This window comes from Musca autumnalis, unplaced genomic scaffold (genome assembly GCF_047663935.1).
Source record: "Musca autumnalis isolate F117 unplaced genomic scaffold, ASM4766393v1 scaffold_5, whole genome shotgun sequence".
Lineage (NCBI taxonomy): Eukaryota > Metazoa > Arthropoda > Insecta > Diptera > Muscidae > Musca > Musca autumnalis.
In genome coordinates, this window is record NW_027412088.1 from 9148516 (window position 1) to 9166565 (window position 18050).

General features: G+C 37.6%; 2 protein-coding genes across 13 annotated transcripts in view; one reads left to right on the top strand and one right to left on the bottom strand.

The window, feature by feature from the left end:
- The window catches only part of tous (testes of unusual size), a 116126-nt gene that overhangs the window by 26897 nt on the left and 71179 nt on the right, over window positions 1–18050 (bottom strand). Inside the window, exon 1 of one of the 5 annotated variants that reach the window (XM_073956270.1) lies at window positions 6185–6211. The exons of 2 other annotated variants lie outside the window; for them this stretch is intronic. Coding sequence is in view for 2 of the 3 variants with exons in the window: in XM_073956271.1 (XP_073812372.1) it covers window positions 626–686 (61 nt within the window). In the remaining variant the exon portion in view is untranslated. Of the gene's footprint in view, window positions 1–625; window positions 855–6184; window positions 6212–18050 lie in introns of those variants that run through there. 2 more of the 5 variants (XM_073956267.1, XM_073956271.1) reach the window with 2 other exon arrangements.
- LOC141387116 (uncharacterized) overlaps window positions 770–18050 on the top strand; it is a 275784-nt gene continuing 258503 nt past the window's right edge. For 3 of the 8 annotated variants that reach the window (XM_073956281.1, XM_073956274.1, XM_073956279.1), the window contains exon 1: window positions 776–915. The gene's annotated coding sequence lies outside the window, so the exon portion shown is untranslated. Of the gene's footprint in view, window positions 916–1299; window positions 1430–6438; window positions 6523–18050 lie in introns of those variants that run through there. The other 5 variants (XM_073956278.1, XM_073956273.1, XM_073956276.1 and 2 more) reach the window with 5 other exon arrangements.

Genomic DNA, 18050 nt, shown 5'->3' on the forward strand with positions numbered 1-18050 from the left:
GAATGACTCCCAAAATAAGATCCGGTCCCAAGAAGGACGATGTCGGTCTATTCCTTCAGGTACCTACTTTGCAATGAAATATGAGTTTTAACCGAGTTTAAGGCCACTTCTGGGATCGCACTACAGCTATTAGTGGTCCTTGTTACAACGCTAGTATATTTGAGACTTAGCCAATCATAAGAGAACAAGTTTGTTTAAAGCCCTACATCAGGTGTGGACATATTTCTCTAAATTGTTTGGGAGTTATGTAACGGCACCATTAATTGTTCGCTTGAATAGACAAGTGACTAGAAAAACTCGCATTGTGAATTTCTTTGACACATCCTAAAGTCAAAAACTGCACTTTTAAACAAATCAAATAATTTCTTGACATCATTCCAAATAAAGTACGCCAACAATTCCGTATTTATTATTTCCACACAAACAATTTATGCGTTTTTTTTCTTCATTAAATCAATGGGCAACACTGTTACCTTAACGGATGAGAGCGCGAGAGTGTAGTAATGTTATTGAGTATGAGAGAGCTTTCGCAGTTCATTTATCATTATTTATGACTTTTTGAAAGGAGATAAAATGAAATATTAACAAAACAAACTCCAACAGCTGTCCATACACGGACACTCACACACACACACACACACACCAAGTAACACGGACACGCAGTACTTGCACTGTGTTACTAACATTGGCACACAAGCTCCTTGGCCACCAACGTTAACAACAACATTTGTCAGGCAGGCATTTCAGTTTCATTAAACTACCGGTTGAAGTCACACGGAAAATACGGATAGAAAAATATCGCCACCATTTTCGTTGACGAAACGTCAAAGCCGTCTCGTTGAAACAAACGAACTAAACAACGAATGACTACAACTCATTGTGTGTGCTTGTTCTTTGGTGTAAGGAAGAGAGAAAGTATGTAACGGTGAAAGAAAGTGAGAGAGTTGGAGTGTGTGCATTTTTATTTGGTTTTCAGTTACAATTTGTTGGTTTGACAAAATTATATTGGCTGGCTAGCTGAGTGACTACTGTTTCCTCGTCGTTATTATTCGTTTGTTGGAGCAGGTCACTTACCCACTCTGTAGTTCGAGTGAGTGCTGGTATCTGTGTGTTCGAATTGTGTGATATGTGTACTCATTGTACAATGTTATAGTTATCTCATACTCCGTCGCGTCTGTTAAACATTCAACGGTGGTCACAACGGGAGTGCGGATTCCTTGAACGGTGCGGACAGTGTGAATGCATGCAGTCGTAGTTCGAACGTTGTTCCGTTTATTAATACAACACGCTTAGCCAACTCAACAACAAAAATACACGCAACTATTTCTACATATCTGAATATCTATCAGTCAACTATCGCAGTGGTTGTCCACAACGGAAAATGTGCATTTGAAACGATACAAAAATCGAAAGGAGAAAAACGTAAACGGTACATTGGGTATTTCCATTGAATAGTGAAAAGTGAACAAAAACATACAAAACAAAACAAAAGTGTTGAGAGTATTTGCAATTCCATTTTAGATTGCAACTATTGTTCGGTGCTATTTGCAAATGTGTGGTGTGCGTCCCTGTGTGTGTGTTTGCCATCATTTGCTACAAAGTCATGGCAATTAAATAAATAATGAATTGAAATGAAAATGAAAATTTAGAAGAAAGGAACCCCAAAACAAGAAAATGTTTTAAATTGAAAAGAACGTGTAACGTGACAAGTGTCACATACATGCAGCAACGCCCACGTTCTGCCTTTAACAGCGTAGCGCCAACAAGGCAAATAGCACACACATACAACAACACCCACTGCCCGCAAGTAATATCATAACAACAGTGAGACAATACGCATTCAACAGCGCCTCCATCTACTTCAGTCGTGTAGCAGGGTTGTTTGCTCACTTTAAGTATATTAAATAATTCGCAATCACTCTGTACAACGTAAGCCTTTAGTATTTTGGTTTTCGCGGTTGGAGTGAGCTTGCTACTGCTGGGGGCTTGCTATCCACCAAGGCATTCCTGGGTGGTTCGTTGCGTTGGCAAATTTTGGAAGGGACTACCCATTGTGGCTGTCCCATTAATAAATTGCACACAGTGAATTCTGTTTACTGTCCCCCACAGAGACTTCGGTTTCCTGTTCCACACAGAGACTTCGGTTTTCTGTCCCACACGGAGACTTCGGTTTCCCGTACCACACGGAGACTTCGGTTTCCCGTCCCACACGGAGACTTCGGTTTCCCGTCTCACACGGAGACTTCGGTTTCCCGTCCCACACGGAGACTTCGGTTTCCCGTACCACACGGAGACTTCGGTTTCCCGTCCCACACGGAGACTTTGGTTTCCCGTCCCACACGGAGGCTTCGGTTTCCCGTCCCACACGGAGACTTCGGTTTCCCGTCCCACACAGGGACTTTGGTTCTTTGTTCCTAGATATACGCAGTAGTCTGTATGAGTTCGTAGCTGTAATTAGTGGTGTGTAGTAGTCGTTCCGAACAGAACAGCAGATCGTCGTCAACCCGCCCGACATCAATCAACACGTTCCCGATCACTATCATCGACAACCATCGTTACCAGCCAGCATCGTCATCACCGATCCCCGCTAACCATCAGCGTTCCCGAACACCCCCGAAACGTCATCACCGAGAGTCGTCACCCGTCGCCGTTCCCGAACAACTTCGGACGAGTTACCGAACATTACCGAATCGTCGTCACCGAGCTTCGTCAAGCGTCGTCGTTGCCGAACAGCATTAGCCGAGTTGCCGAATCGTCGTCACCGATCTTCGTCAACCATTTCCGTGCCCGAACATCACCGAGCTTCATCAACCATCGTCGTTCCCGAACAGCTTTTGCTTAGTTGCCGAACACCAACACATACGAGTTGATAAAGTTCCCGATCACCTATAAATCGTTATCATCTGTCCTATCAGCATCCTTCGCTCCGAAGAAGGGCCAAAGTAATAATATCGCATTTCATTGAAGTAGAACATACTAGTATTTAGATCAATAAATATCCTATTGAACCCCTAGAAGGGATAAAACTAGTCTTTTATTTCGTAAGGTTTAGTGGGTCCTTATGGAGACCCTGGACGCGACTGGACTTACCCCAGCCGACGAGAAAACCACGTTACAAATGGCGCCCGAGCAGGGACCCGATTCGAAATCGAACTGCGGAAAAATCGAAACCCCCGCCAACGAGGACGGATCGAGTCAGAAATGCGATAATGAATTGCAACCTAGAAACCGAGAAGCTTTTAATTTTGAGACGATAGAAATAATACGTCGATGGAACTTGAAATTTACTGGCGAAGAGAATCTCCCAGAGTTTTTGGAACGGTTGGAGGAACTGGCCGATTGTTACCAGATCCCACATAATCGATTAATTTCTACATTACCGAGCATTTTGGAAGGTAACGCTCTCAAGTGGTACAGAATTAAGAAGGATGGCATAGCTTCGTGGCACTCGTTTCGCAGGGAAGCCGAAAAATTCTTTTTGCCGAAGCGATACTTACAGCAGGTTGAACACTCCTTCTACAACTGCCGACAGTCCGGCCGAGAAAACGCAAAGCAATACATAATTCAACTATTAACTATAGCCAGACAACACCCTACCCTCCGAACCATGGATCATCTGGACCGCATATATGATGGCCTACGACCAGACTACCGCCTTTATGTTCGCCGAAAAGACTTCAATAGCCTAGACGAGTTAATATCGCTAACAGATGAGTTTGAGCAGCTGAAGAAGGAAGAAACCCGCAATGAAAGACCACACACATCGCACATGGTGTCCGAAGCAACCGAAATTTACAACCGATCAACCCACTGCTGGCGTTGTAAAAGAAGAGGACACATTCGATTCCAGTGTAGAGGCAAAAGAAGGAAATTTTGTTCGTACTGCGGCATGGACGATGTACTGTCAAGGGACTGTGAATGCCGAAATGGCGTTAACGTCGACGTTGAACACCCTGGTCGGTATTACATCGGGGTGGAGATTAACGGTCGAAAGATGTGGGCTTTAGTCGACACCGGATCCTCCCTTACATTCATAGACAAATCAGTTGCCAGTTTCCTAGAAAGTAGTGGGGTGGCCCCAGTTGCAGCTAACCGGAGAGTGCAGATGGCCGACCAGGAAATGGTTAAGTGTAACAAAGTGTATCCTGTGAACATCAGTTATAACGCAAAAGTCACACATATGAGGGTATCAGTATTGCCGAGTCTAGCTGAACATGTGGTTTTGGGAATGGACTTCCTTTTGAAAAGAGGCCTTAATATCGTGCTTGATGGGGAAGTCGTTCCTCAGGCCGCAATAAGTGACGGAAACGGTTTATACTACCTCTATAGCCCAACAAATCAAAACCAACCAGACCAACCAAGCAGCTCACAAACTAAGAACTCGTGTCCAACTCGTCACATAAATGAAACATCGACTGGGGCCCGACCCGAACATTGCAGACAACGTTCGCCACAGACCTCAAACCGAGAATCAACATTAATCCTGCCTATCCTCAAAGACCAGCTCGTCAACCCGTCAACTAGAGGCGGTGCATTGAAAACGAATTCGCCCCTCGTTGCTACAGTACCCAATAATGCCAATAATGTTGAAACCGAACATGTCAACAAAAACTGTGGAACTGAAAAAAAAAAATCCGAAAGCACGAGGGAAGAAGTTATACCAGATTTGCAAAATTATCCGAAGCCGAAGAAGAGAAACAAAATGAAAATACGATGATAAGAGCCAGAATAAACATTTAGTTTACGTCCCTTTGGTCTACTATGTATCCCTTTCCGAAGCGGGGGAGAGATGTAACGTGACAAGTGTCACATACATGCAGCAACGCCCACGTTCTGCCTTTAACAGCGTAGCGCCAACAAGGCAAATAGCACACACATACAACAACACCCACTGCCCGCAAGTAATATCATAACAACAGTGAGACAATACGCATTCAACAGCGCCTCCATCTACTTCAGTCGTGTAGCAGGGTTGTTTGCTCACTTTAAGTATATTAAATAATTCGCAATCACTCTGTACAACGTAAGCCTTTAGTATTTTGGTTTTCGCGGTTGGAGTGAGCTTGCTACTGCTGGGGGCTTGCTATCCACCAAGGCATTCCTGGGTGGTTCGTTGCGTTGGCAAATTTTGGAAGGGACTACCCATTGTGGCTGTCCCATTAATAAATTGCACACAGTGAATTCTGTTTACTGTCCCCCACAGAGACTTCGGTTTCCTGTTCCACACAGAGACTTCGGTTTTCTGTCCCACACGGAGACTTCGGTTTCCCGTACCACACGGAGACTTCGGTTTCCCGTCCCACACGGAGACTTCGGTTTCCCGTCTCACACGGAGACTTCGGTTTCCCGTCCCACACGGAGACTTCGGTTTCCCGTACCACACGGAGACTTCGGTTTCCCGTCCCACACGGAGACTTTGGTTTCCCGTCCCACACGGAGGCTTCGGTTTCCCGTCCCACACGGAGACTTCGGTTTCCCGTCCCACACAGGGACTTTGGTTCTTTGTTCCTAGATATACGCAGTAGTCTGTATGAGTTCGTAGCTGTAATTAGTGGTGTGTAGTAGTCGTTCCGAACAGAACAGCAGATCGTCGTCAACCCGCCCGACATCAATCAACACGTTCCCGATCACTATCATCGACAACCATCGTTACCAGCCAGCATCGTCATCACCGATCCCCGCTAACCATCAGCGTTCCCGAACACCCCCGAAACGTCATCACCGAGAGTCGTCACCCGTCGCCGTTCCCGAACAACTTCGGACGAGTTACCGAACATTACCGAATCGTCGTCACCGAGCTTCGTCAAGCGTCGTCGTTGCCGAACAGCATTAGCCGAGTTGCCGAATCGTCGTCACCGATCTTCGTCAACCATTTCCGTGCCCGAACATCACCGAGCTTCATCAACCATCGTCGTTCCCGAACAGCTTTTGCTTAGTTGCCGAACACCAACACATACGAGTTGATAAAGTTCCCGATCACCTATAAATCGTTATCATCTGTCCTATCAGCATCCTTCGCTCCGAAGAAGGGCCAAAGTAATAATATCGCATTTCATTGAAGTAGAACATACTAGTATTTAGATCAATAAATATCCTATTGAACCCCTAGAAGGGATAAAACTAGTCTTTTATTTCGTAAGGTTTAGTGGGTCCTTATGGAGACCCTGGACGCGACTGGACTTACCCCAGCCGACGAGAAAACCACGTTACAAACGGCACAGAAAGTCCAAGTCCATTCCGTTTCACATAACCAACAAATGATAGGTGATTAATGAATTAATGGCGATACGTGCCAACAGTGAAAACCACCACATCACGGAAATTATTTCCACAAAAAATCAATTGTGTATATTTTAATAAAAAATATACATACGTATGTATGTATGTATGTATACATTAAATGCATGCATATGCAAATGTGAATATTTATTTGTGTAGTGGACAGAAATTAACAAAAACAACAACGAAACAACTATAAAAACCACATACAAGTGTGAAATCGGATTAATTGATGACAAAAATGTATGTATTTAAAAATAATTTTTTATTTTCATAATATTATTTAAATGATTGCTTTAAGCCTGCAGCATTTTTTTTAATTTTTTTATTTAAATATTTAATAAAAATATAGAAAAAAAACTCCCGATTTAAATCTCTATAAATGTTTTGAAATAAAACACCCCAACACTTTTACCAAATACAACATTGTAAACATGTCATTTTTTCAACATTTAATTGCAACAAAAAGCTTTAAGGACACGCACTTTTTCAGCAGTCAGTCAGCCATACATCCAGCCGACCCGTCTGGGCTTGCATGCAAACAAAATTACTCATGTACCTGCTGCTGCCTGCATTGATGGGTGTCTGCAATGGTGGCGGTGGCGTATGCTTAACATCACTGTGACAATTACTTATACGTCTAAGTGCTATTAGTGGCTAGCCAAGCTAAGTGCCCCCTGAAACACCAAAGTGTTTTTCTCTTTGAATTTTTAATGTTTTAGGCTTTTCAACGGAGGAAGGCAATTAAAACAATTTAGTGAACATTCGAGATTTGTAATTGCCGAGAGAGGGAGCGACTAATTACTTAAAATAATGTACAGCTTGAACACCTTTCAAAGGTAATATTAGACATTGGGAGAATTATAGGTATATTAAAATTTATGCCAAAAATTGTACGAATATATTCGTGGTAGAATTGAAAAAGGTGGCCGATTTCGAGTTCAACATCACATTTTTTCACTGTCCTTCAAAATCGAAAGATATCAAGCAGCACCAAATTTGTGCTTGTGAGCATAGAAACACGTTTTGATATGGCTCCCATATAAAGAAACCCTAATGGTTGCCAATTTGGCTATAAATTTCACATGGAAAACCTCTCTGCAAAAATTATCCACATTGGCCTACGTTTTGACACATTTTTAAACTAATTTTGCTATAATTTTTCCTTTTGAAATATTTTGCTATAACCCTCTTATAACAATATCGAGACGGCCAACATTAGGTAAAATTTTATTTAAATAAAAAATGTAAAAATATGGCATTTGTTTTATGGAAGTTATGAAAAAATATGCATATGTTTTGGCCGTAAAAATATCTGTTCCAAAACTGCAAAAATGTACTAATTTTTATATTTTCTTCGATATCATAAAAATGTTATCGTAGTAAAAAATTTTAGACTTTTGCTGGTTCTGGAACAGACATATTTTAAATACTATTAACTATTGGAAATAAGATATTGGTAGACATCGGATTTTTGCATATTTTTGAAATTTAAACCAATTGTAACTACGTTTCTATATAAAATTATATTGTTCCAATGATAGAAATTCGATGTCATATTTAAAATAATCAATAATGCGTACAAATTTTCAAATATATGCAAAAATCCGATGTCTAGATATTGGGAATAAAACAAATTATTAAAATTATAGATATTTATTTATAAAAAACCTTCATCTAAAGCATCGACTGTAATTTTCATTATGAATTTACTTAGCTTTGCTAAGCATCGATTTGCTAATTACTTGTGAAAATTGAATAAATTATACTGCAAATATTTATACCCTACACCACTATGTGGAACGGGTATTATAAGTTGGTTTTGCCCAAAAAGTTTGTAACGCATCGAAATAATGGTCGTAGACCCATACTTATAATGATTGTCTCGACAAGCTGAGTCGATCTGGCTATATGTGTCCGTCCGTCCGTCAGTCCATCTAAACCTTGTAATCACGCTATAGGTCGCAATTTTGATCGGATCGTCACCAAATTTTGGGTGTTGATGAGGGTCCTAGAGTGGAAGAAGCCTATTGATTTGGGTGACGGTCGGATAATAGTTAGGTATACCAAAAACAAAAACTACTAATGAAAGTAGAAAATATCACCTTTGCAACGATGTAAGGTAGGTTGTCGTAGGTGGTCAAGCAACGAAGATATCGCAATAGCCGCTAATAGAACACAACTTTTTATTTTTGCGTTTTTAGTTATAACTAGCATGTGCCCGCTACTTCGTTAGCGGAAGTGACACAATTATAAAGAAAATCTCAACATTAAAACTATTTTTTAATAGAAATTATTTTTGTTATTTCTGACCGATTTCTGAATTTAATATCCTAATTTTGTCTTCAACAGCAACTCATATGTTCAACAAACCAAACATTATTGAAAGAATTTTTGTTTTAATTTGAAATTGAAAATCAAAATTTTTACAAATTAATCGTTTGTAATCATTTTTTGTCTAACTGGATATTAACGAAAGAAAATCTTTTGTGCGACACCTGTTATGCGAAAACAACATTATTAAAGAGACGTAAATCAGGATCGGTTGGTAGCTATACTATTATCACCAACTGCGACATCTGTTGCAATGGAAAACAAGTGGCAAAAGCGTTAAGTTCGGTCGGGCCGAACTTTTTATACCCTCCACCACAAATTTTAGCCATTTCGGTGGATTAATGTGCCCACAACCTTCAAAATACCGAAAATCGAAAGTTACGGTTCTATGGGGGCTATATGATGGCGCGGACCTATACCTACAGCCATCTCGGTGTGATAATGAGGCCAAAACCTTAAAAATACCGAAAATGGGGAGATATCGTCCTATGGGGGCTATATCAAAACGTGGACCTATATAAACAGTTTATGGAAAAAATATTTCTTAGCCTCTGGAAACACAAAATACTAAGTTACCACCGATTCTGTTGTCAAATGGGACTAATACATTCAAAATATATTAAAATGACGCCTACTTTATATGGGGCGTTATATGGGGGCTTCACCAAAACGTGGACCTATATAAACCAATTTTGGTAAGAATGTTTTTTGGCCTCTGGAGACACAAAATACCAAATTACAGCCAATTCGGTGGTAAAATTAAACAAATATCTTAGAAATTCCTTAAAACGACGACGCGTCACGCGTCATTTTGTATGGGGGCTATACGAAAGCGTGGACCTACATAGTCCGCTTTCAATACCAAAAGTCCTACGTACAAATAATAGATTTTCCCAAAATGTCATCCACCTACGTCAATCCGTTCGGACGCTAGAGTAATTTCCACAGACGGACGGACATGGCTATATCGATGTAGAATTGCACGCCGATCGAGAATATATATAGTTTGTGGTCTTTAATGATTATTTCGAGTAGTTACAAACGGAGTGACAAACTTTATATACCCCCATCCTATGGTGGAGGGTATAAAAATTTGGGCATAAATTTTAAAGTCAGTTCACAAATCGTTTTGAATTTATCATTTTTTGTTGGGGGAAGCGCGAACGTACCGAGAAAAGATTTTTTTTTTTTGAAAAAAATATTGTAAAATAGGATTTTAGTGACTTTAATTCAGTACAGCGCCACTTCCTCTAAATTCAACTCATGGCACAAATGCTTTGCGGTCCTGGTTGCAAGAATTATATTTTCGAGGAAGCCAATATTTCCCCAAGACAAAACGCCCAGCAAATTCTTAAAAACACTACCACTTGAACAAAATGTGGTCCAACGAAATAATATTTTGACAAAATCTGCTTCTGATTATTTGGAGTTGATCCGGCCGTTCGTTTCTTTGTCTGTCTTGCGGCTGGAGCGCACGATAACTAGAACGGATTCGATTAGGTTTAAATATGGACTATATCGGAACACTCATTTGGGAAAATTTCAAACATTTTCGCAAAAGTGGATACGGTGCGCCTTAACTAAATTTAAAGGAAAGGTGCTTACACCTGCGAAGTTTTTGCGGTTTCTGAAACTACAATGTTCATAGATGAGAAAAATAAAAAAAAAAACACAAAAAATCGGCGGAGGGATTTTCAAATAATTTGCGGTCCTAGTTCACATTTTTAGGGCTTTTTTAGGTTTTCACGATTTTGCTTGGAAACCGCAAGCCCTATCGAAATGGGATTAAAGAAATTGTTGTAGCAGTGAAAATTCTCTACAAGATTGCCCTTTATGATGTTTTCAAAATTGGGACAATGTACTGACGCACAGAGGGGAAATGTATGTTAAATGTTGATTAAAACTCCTGAAAAGCTCATTTATAATCCGATGGATATAATATTTTGCACAATCGGATTTCTGTAGAAAATAATCAAAATCGGTCCAGATGTGGATATAGCTCCCATATATATTTGCATCGGATATGAGGTAAATAATGCACTAAAAGCGAAATATATATCCGATCAAGCTAAAAATTGGTACATGCATCCAGAACTAGCCCAGAAAACAATGTGTCAATTCTGGTTCAAATCGGTTCAGATTTATATAGTTATATATCCATCCATTCGATTTTGTATTACTATTATTATTTCTAAATTATTCCACAATATTATATAAAAAGTTATGATACATTCTGATAAATCAGAGCCCCGCTTATAACACAGACCAAAAATTAGTGTTGGCAAACATTGCCAAAATATTTTTTTAATTGTTTTACATAAACTATTCCAATTTTACTTCGGAAAAAACGTGATTTTTCCGAGTGGCGCAAACATTTATCAAAAGTTTTGATTTGGTCTGATAAGAGTCCCGGCTATAAGATAGATCAAAAATTAGTGTTGGCAACGTTGCCAAAATATTTTTTAATTTTTGCTAAAATTGTTTTACATAAATAACTCCAATTTTACTTCAGAAGCAAATTTAAAGGTTTTAATGATTTCAGTTGAGAAAAATGTGATTATGTCAGATTGGCGCAACTATGCGTAGCGTATTACATTTGACTCTGATGTTCGAGATTAAAGCGCATAAAACATCAAAAGTAACTATAATCCGCAAATGTTCGCATCATGAAGTTTTTCACCATTGAAATTTGAGTTGTCATAAAAGATATCTATGAAAGACGAGATGTATCACAATAAACTAAGAGTGAAGATGCAAAAACAATTATCTTTGGCGATTTTTATGAGCTCTAATGCACATGAGTACAAATAAAATAAGTAGATTTGGCGAACGCTGGAACCAAAATATATTTCTATTTTGTAAATGTCTTTCTTAAATACTTCCATATTTAAATATTTCAATGGCTTTAGTTGATAAAAAATTTATTTTCTTCAGAATGGCGCAAATATGCGCAATATATTATGATTGGATCTGATGTTGGAGACTTCAGTGCATAAATCATCAAAAGTAATTATGGTCCGCAAACATTCGCATCATGCACTTTTTCACTTTTTATATTTGAGTTATCTTAAAAATTATTTTAAAAAATATGCACGAAAGAAGAGACGTACCACCATTATTAAAGAATGAAGATGCAAAAACAATTTGGAATTTCTATAAGCTTATCTTGTTCAGGGAATATACAAAAACAAAAAACTTTGAAAAATATAATTTTTCGCGAAAAATATTTTATTTTAATGTTCACCTAGTTTTATAGTATTCAAACATCATTATGGCAAAGTTCAATCGACTGCTGTGTTGGATTGGTTAACCGCAGAAAGTTGCGGATGGTCATAACGAACGGGGAAAAGGGCCCGGATACTGTTTACCAACAGTTTGTTTTTAAGAACGCGATTTTAGTATTTTGGGTTTTGAGCAACTTCTGGTCTATGTTTCCCGTATGTGTGACGTATGACTCCCTATAAAACATTGTCATGCAGGGTGCACCTTAACTAACTTTGAATCAAAACAGCTTACATCTGGGAAGTTTTCGCGGATTCTGAAACAGCAATGTTCATAGATGAGAAAAATCCAAAAACAAGAAAAAATCCCTGGAGGGATTTAAAAAAAAAATCGCGGTCAAATTTCACATTTTTAGATTTTCGCGATTTTACTTGGAAACTGCAAGTTCTATCGAAATGGTGCTAAAGAAAATGTTGTAGCTTTGAATATTCTCTAGGGGATTGACATTTATGATTTGTTAATAGGTTTTACCATTTTTGAGATATAGAAGTCAGGTCACATTTTTAGGTTTTTTGTTAAGTTTTCACGATTTGCTTGAAAACGTTAAGTCCTATCGAAATGGGACTACGGAAAATCTTATAGCTGTTAAAATTTTCTACAAGATTGGCTTCCGAAATTTTGTCCTAGGTGGTATTATTTTTGAGATATATATAGGTTAAATTGGGAATTTACAGTCATGACATTGTTTTATAAGGAGGCGAGTAGTATTCCTTCCAGATATATTTCGGACTTGAATATTAACTATAACGGTCCACTCCTTCGGAAGCCTCCCACTCAAAATTAGGATAAAGTGAATTTTAAGAGGACCTCTCGGATCGTGTTAAAGTTTTTTCAGTAGGTTGTCCATGCGGCTCCCTTTACGACGGTCCATACTTCTTGAGATAGTAGGCCAAAAGAAACAAAAAGAAACCCTGTCGGCACCAACAATCAAAATGGAAAATCCGCAAGATAATTCTCGCAGGGAATTTCTGATTGGTACAGACTTTGCACATCATATTATTTCATCCTGGAATATGCACTATATCGGTCCACTCCTTCGGGTACTTCCCACACAAAATTCGGAAAAAGTGAAGTTTAAGAGCTCCTCTCGCATCGTTTTGATTCTTTTTTCAGTACGTTGTCCCCGCGGCCCATTTACAACGGTACACTTTTTCCGGAGTAAGTCAATACTTTCTGAAATAATGACCCAAACGCTCCAAAACCCTGCCTGCGCACTAAAATGGTTATTGTGCAAGATAACTCTAAAACTTTTTCAAAAAATTCTTCCAAACTTAGTTTAACGTAATTTAATATTTCGAGTTACTTTATGAAGAAGTTTGGTTACTGAAAATGTTTGGTATATGTCAACGATTTGGTATAGCCCCACATCACGGTACCTACAGATGTTAAAGTAAACGCATGATATAAAATCAATATACATATTTTATATACGGTTTGGTTTTGTTGTTGTTGCTTTTTTCAGTGGTCCGACCCGAATTCAGAACGATTTCGGCATTATCATCGGAAATTTGTTTAGAGATTCTGTCCGAATTCGGAAAAGAATGTTAGCTGGAACATTTTAATTATTCAAAGCCACGGCAGCGAATAACTTTATTATATTAAAAGAAATGTTTATCCTTGAAAAGCTTACCCTGTAGGAAATGTCAATAGTGAATCTATACTGACTTACTACTGACATTGTCAACAGTACTACTGACAAAGTGTAGACAACTAATGTAATTTCCTATAGACATTTTGTATGAACGTGTCATTCGAAAGTCAGTACTGACAATGGAACTAGTATGTCAATAGTAAGTCAGTAGTTCCTGAGGAACCATGTGTTGACATTGGAGGTAGTGAGTCAGTATAGACATTGGAGGTAGTAAGTCAGTATAGACATTGGAAGTAGTAAGTCAGTATAGACATTGGAGGTAGTGAGTCAATAGTACCAGATTTTCAATACTAAATTTTTTAGCTTATTTGGAACTTTTCATAGATAAAACAGCTATATAGTACGTTTAATAAGGAGATGAAGCTACACATTTGTTTAAATACTATATTTCATTAAAAAATAAAACAAATAATATAGAAAATGCTAAAAATGTACAAATTGCGTATTACAGTATTTTTATCTTTTTAAATGGCTAAGCCAAAGATTCCACATAAGTAAAAATTAGTAAATAAAGACAATGTTTTCAAGGCTGCTTAAATATTTTAACATATAAATAATAAAAAACGTTTTCGTTTTATTTTCTTGGCCAAGTCGCACCAATGACTTGGCTGCTTAAAATAGTTCTTCTTCTGTTGCACTTAACGTTTTATCAGGCGATTCGCTGAATGTTGATATAACATCAAGAAATTGGAAAGAATAAACATGTATAAATAAACATATGTCCTTAAATTTGCTTGCCTATTACAGCTGTATAACATTCGCAAAATCTCACAATCGATTTTTGCCAAATAATTCTTCAACATTGTAATTCATTATTATGTTTAGTTGCATTCAGCATTTCCAGCGAGACGGGACAATATATACATCAGGCTCCCCAATCTTCTCTAAACGTTCCACATAATGTCTAATTGTTAGTTAGTCGCCTCAGAATTCGTACTTTGCTATAGAATTGTTTATTTTTCACATGTCTTTAATATTTTCTTTTGCTCATACTTGTTATTGAAATTATATGCTTTAAGTTTTCACGATTTTTTATTGATTTTTACAAAAACACGTTTTTCACCAACCGCAAAAATTATTTTACGCCAAACAATTAAGAAAATTAAAAAAAGATGCTTCCTTGGCCTATCATCTGTCAATATACACAATGCTTCTTCTTATTAAGGTAAAGGTATCAATAGTTGACAACCTGGTGACAAAGTGTTGACTTTGTCACCATATTAGTAGACAAAGTGGCGACATGTCAACACATGACCCCACACTTCCTACAGGGTATGTACTTGTACATGGGCAGTTGTGTAGGGTATCACATATTCGGTCTGCCCGACTATAGCTTTTGCTTACTTATTTGTAGACAGCGGAATTTAATGCATACCCTATTTTGGGGCGATTCAGGTCAAATTTTGGGACTGGGCCTATTTTTTGGCTTCTGATTAAATTGCAATCGAAACATATGACATATGCAAAATTATGCAAAATGCATACATTTTTGCATATGCAAAATTTATGCATTTTACATATGTTCTTATGCAACAAATATTTCAATAATAGGTACAAAAATATTTGTATGTACCATTTTTCTGTTTAAAAATTCATTCTCAACCTTCAAAATACCGAAAATCAGTAGGTATCGTTCTATGGTTGCTATATGAAGACGTGGACCTATGCCGACAAATTTCAGGTGGAAAGTTTTATACCCTCAAGGAAGACTTAATGCCAAATTTCAGCCATTTCGGAGGGATATTGAGGCCACAACCTTTAAAATACCGGAAATCCGGAGGTATCGTTGTATGGGGGCTATATGAAGGCGTGAACCTAAACCAACAAATTTTAGGTGGAAAGTTTTTTACCCCCACGGAAGACTTAATATCAAATTTCAGCCATGTTGGCGGGATATTGAGGCCACAACCTTCAAAATACCGGAAATCGGGAGGTACTGTACTATGGGGACTATAAGAAGACGTGGACCCATGCGGACAAATTTCAGGTGTAAAGTTGCATACCCCTAACGAAGACTTAATACCACATTTCTGCCATTTCGGTGGGATTTTCAGACCACAAATCCTTGTATATATTTTTGCATATGCTCATTTTATGCAAATATTTACAAATATGTCAAAATATGCACGATATGCAAAAATGTCTGGGCCTAATTCGTTTTATTTTGTGATAAAACGTGTTTCTGTCTAATCAGATTTGCTCCACGACCATCCTAACTATATATGCATTTGTATAGGATTCCGTTGTCTACTTATTTGCCTCTTTGTACAGTACTTTTGTTTTCATAATTTTTCACAAGAACACAAAAGATTTCATGTAAACAAAACAAAAAAAGTGTATAGTCGTCAATATTTTTTGAATTAATTGCTTTCTTTGAGTTTATTAAGCGGTCAAGACATTTGGCACTGGCAGTCACAATCGTACACACATCTTTAAAATGTTTTAATAATAACTCACAGTCTGATGCCTTTTGTGTACATTCAACGTCAGAAGAAAATACATCATGTATTTATTTTAGAGGGACTTCTGTTGTGCGTCTTTAACGCCTTGGCGGTCAATTAAAATCAAAAGAAAAACCACCGACATTTCCTGGAATTGCCCTAAAAACACAAAAGTTTTTTTTAAGGAATACAACTTGCAATCAGATGTCAAAGTGCGTGAGTTGTTTTTTGTGGTTTCATTTGTCTGCCTGTCTGGGCCTTATTAAAAAAAAAAACGCTCCCGTGAGTTGAATTAGTTTGGCTGAAGTGGTTCACTGAAAGTAAAAAGTATTTCTCATAAGAATTTTAAAGTTAGCATCACCATTACATTAAGCGTTGGAAAATCAACTCAAAACAGGCATTTATATGCCGCCAACTTATGCGGGAAATATTCAAAAGATATACATACTCTGAAATTCTATACCAAAGTGTGTACGAGTATGTAGCGGCAATTGTTTGTAACAACTTATTGAAGTGTATGTACTAAGTGTAGCATATGTGGTGCGTATGTACATATAAATAAACAAACTGACGGGCCGACAGACATACTAGCTAGTTACAACCATTTATGTTTTTTTTTGTTTCACACAAGTACATTCATATATTTATACATCTGTACGTATGTATGTACTTTTGTACATACAGTCAACCAAAAAAGTCTACATACACCCTATAAATCTCGGGTTTTATGGGTAAGGGATCATTTTTATGAAAATCCAAGTACATAGTTTTATCTCATATCCCTAATAAACAATATTACATACAACAAAAATATATTCCATAATACGAATAACGGTAAATTCTATAAAAACAAAAAAATTAATAGGGAAAAAGTGTACATACACTCAATGAAATATTAAGATTACCGTAAAATTTATGGAATAAGCAATACAAATTTTACATTTTATTGTTTTATCGAATGTCTCGGGTTGTCTATGATATATTTTAGACAAAATAGGAACCAATTTGTGGATTAATTGCCGTTATTTAATGCCAGACTTCGCGTATAGCTCGTTAAGGCGGACCCTTGCAGATTTCTTTGAGTTTTTCAGCCTGGTAGTTTATGAAACCCTAGGAAATACAGTGGGACTAATTATTTTGAGACCCTAAAGCGCTTTGAAGTTGTTCTTATGGATAATAATGCTCCTGAACTTCGATAAATATGTGAATTCCTGAGTTTTTTATAAATTTTAAAGATTTTACAACATTCCAAGGAGCAAATTACATGCAGAAGCCTTCGAATTACCTTGTAATAAGGTCTGGTACAATCCTCGAGCATGCCTTGAATCAGCAATGTAAAAGTATCCGACATTTTTTGCGCTTCAAGTGACCCTAACGGCCATAATACGAGAGCATACTAGTTAACAGTGTAAATTTCATACAAATTGCATGCATTCTTTGGTGGTGCTTTTATTTTGATGCTTTGGAAACTTTAGGAGCGGGTTTGGAGAATAATGTTGTACATTTCTGATTGAGTTAAGGTCCAAAAATGTATTACAAAGTAATTCCAAGGTTCTTGCTTGTAATTTGACCCTTGGAATGCTGTGAAAACTATAAAATTTATAAAAAAAAACTCAGGGATTCGCATATTTAGCGAAGCTCAGGAGCATAAATTATCCAAAAGAACAACTTCAAAGTGCTCTAGGATCTCAAAATAATTAGTCCCACTGCATTTCCTGGGGTTTCATAAACTATCAGACTGAAAGACTCAAAGAAATCTACAAGGGTCCGCCTTAACGAGCTATACGCGAAGTCTGACCTTAAATAACGTCAATTAAAGCACTAATATGTTCCTACTTTGTCAAAAATATATCATAGACAACCAGAGACATTCGATAAAGCAATAAAATGTAAAATTTGTATTGCTTATTCCATAAATTTTACGGTAATCTTAATATTTCATTGGGTGTATGTACACTTTTTCTCTATTAATTTTTTAATGTTTATAGAATTTACCGTTATTTGTATTATGGAATATATTTTTGTTGTATGTAATATTGTTCATTAGGGATATGAAATAGATC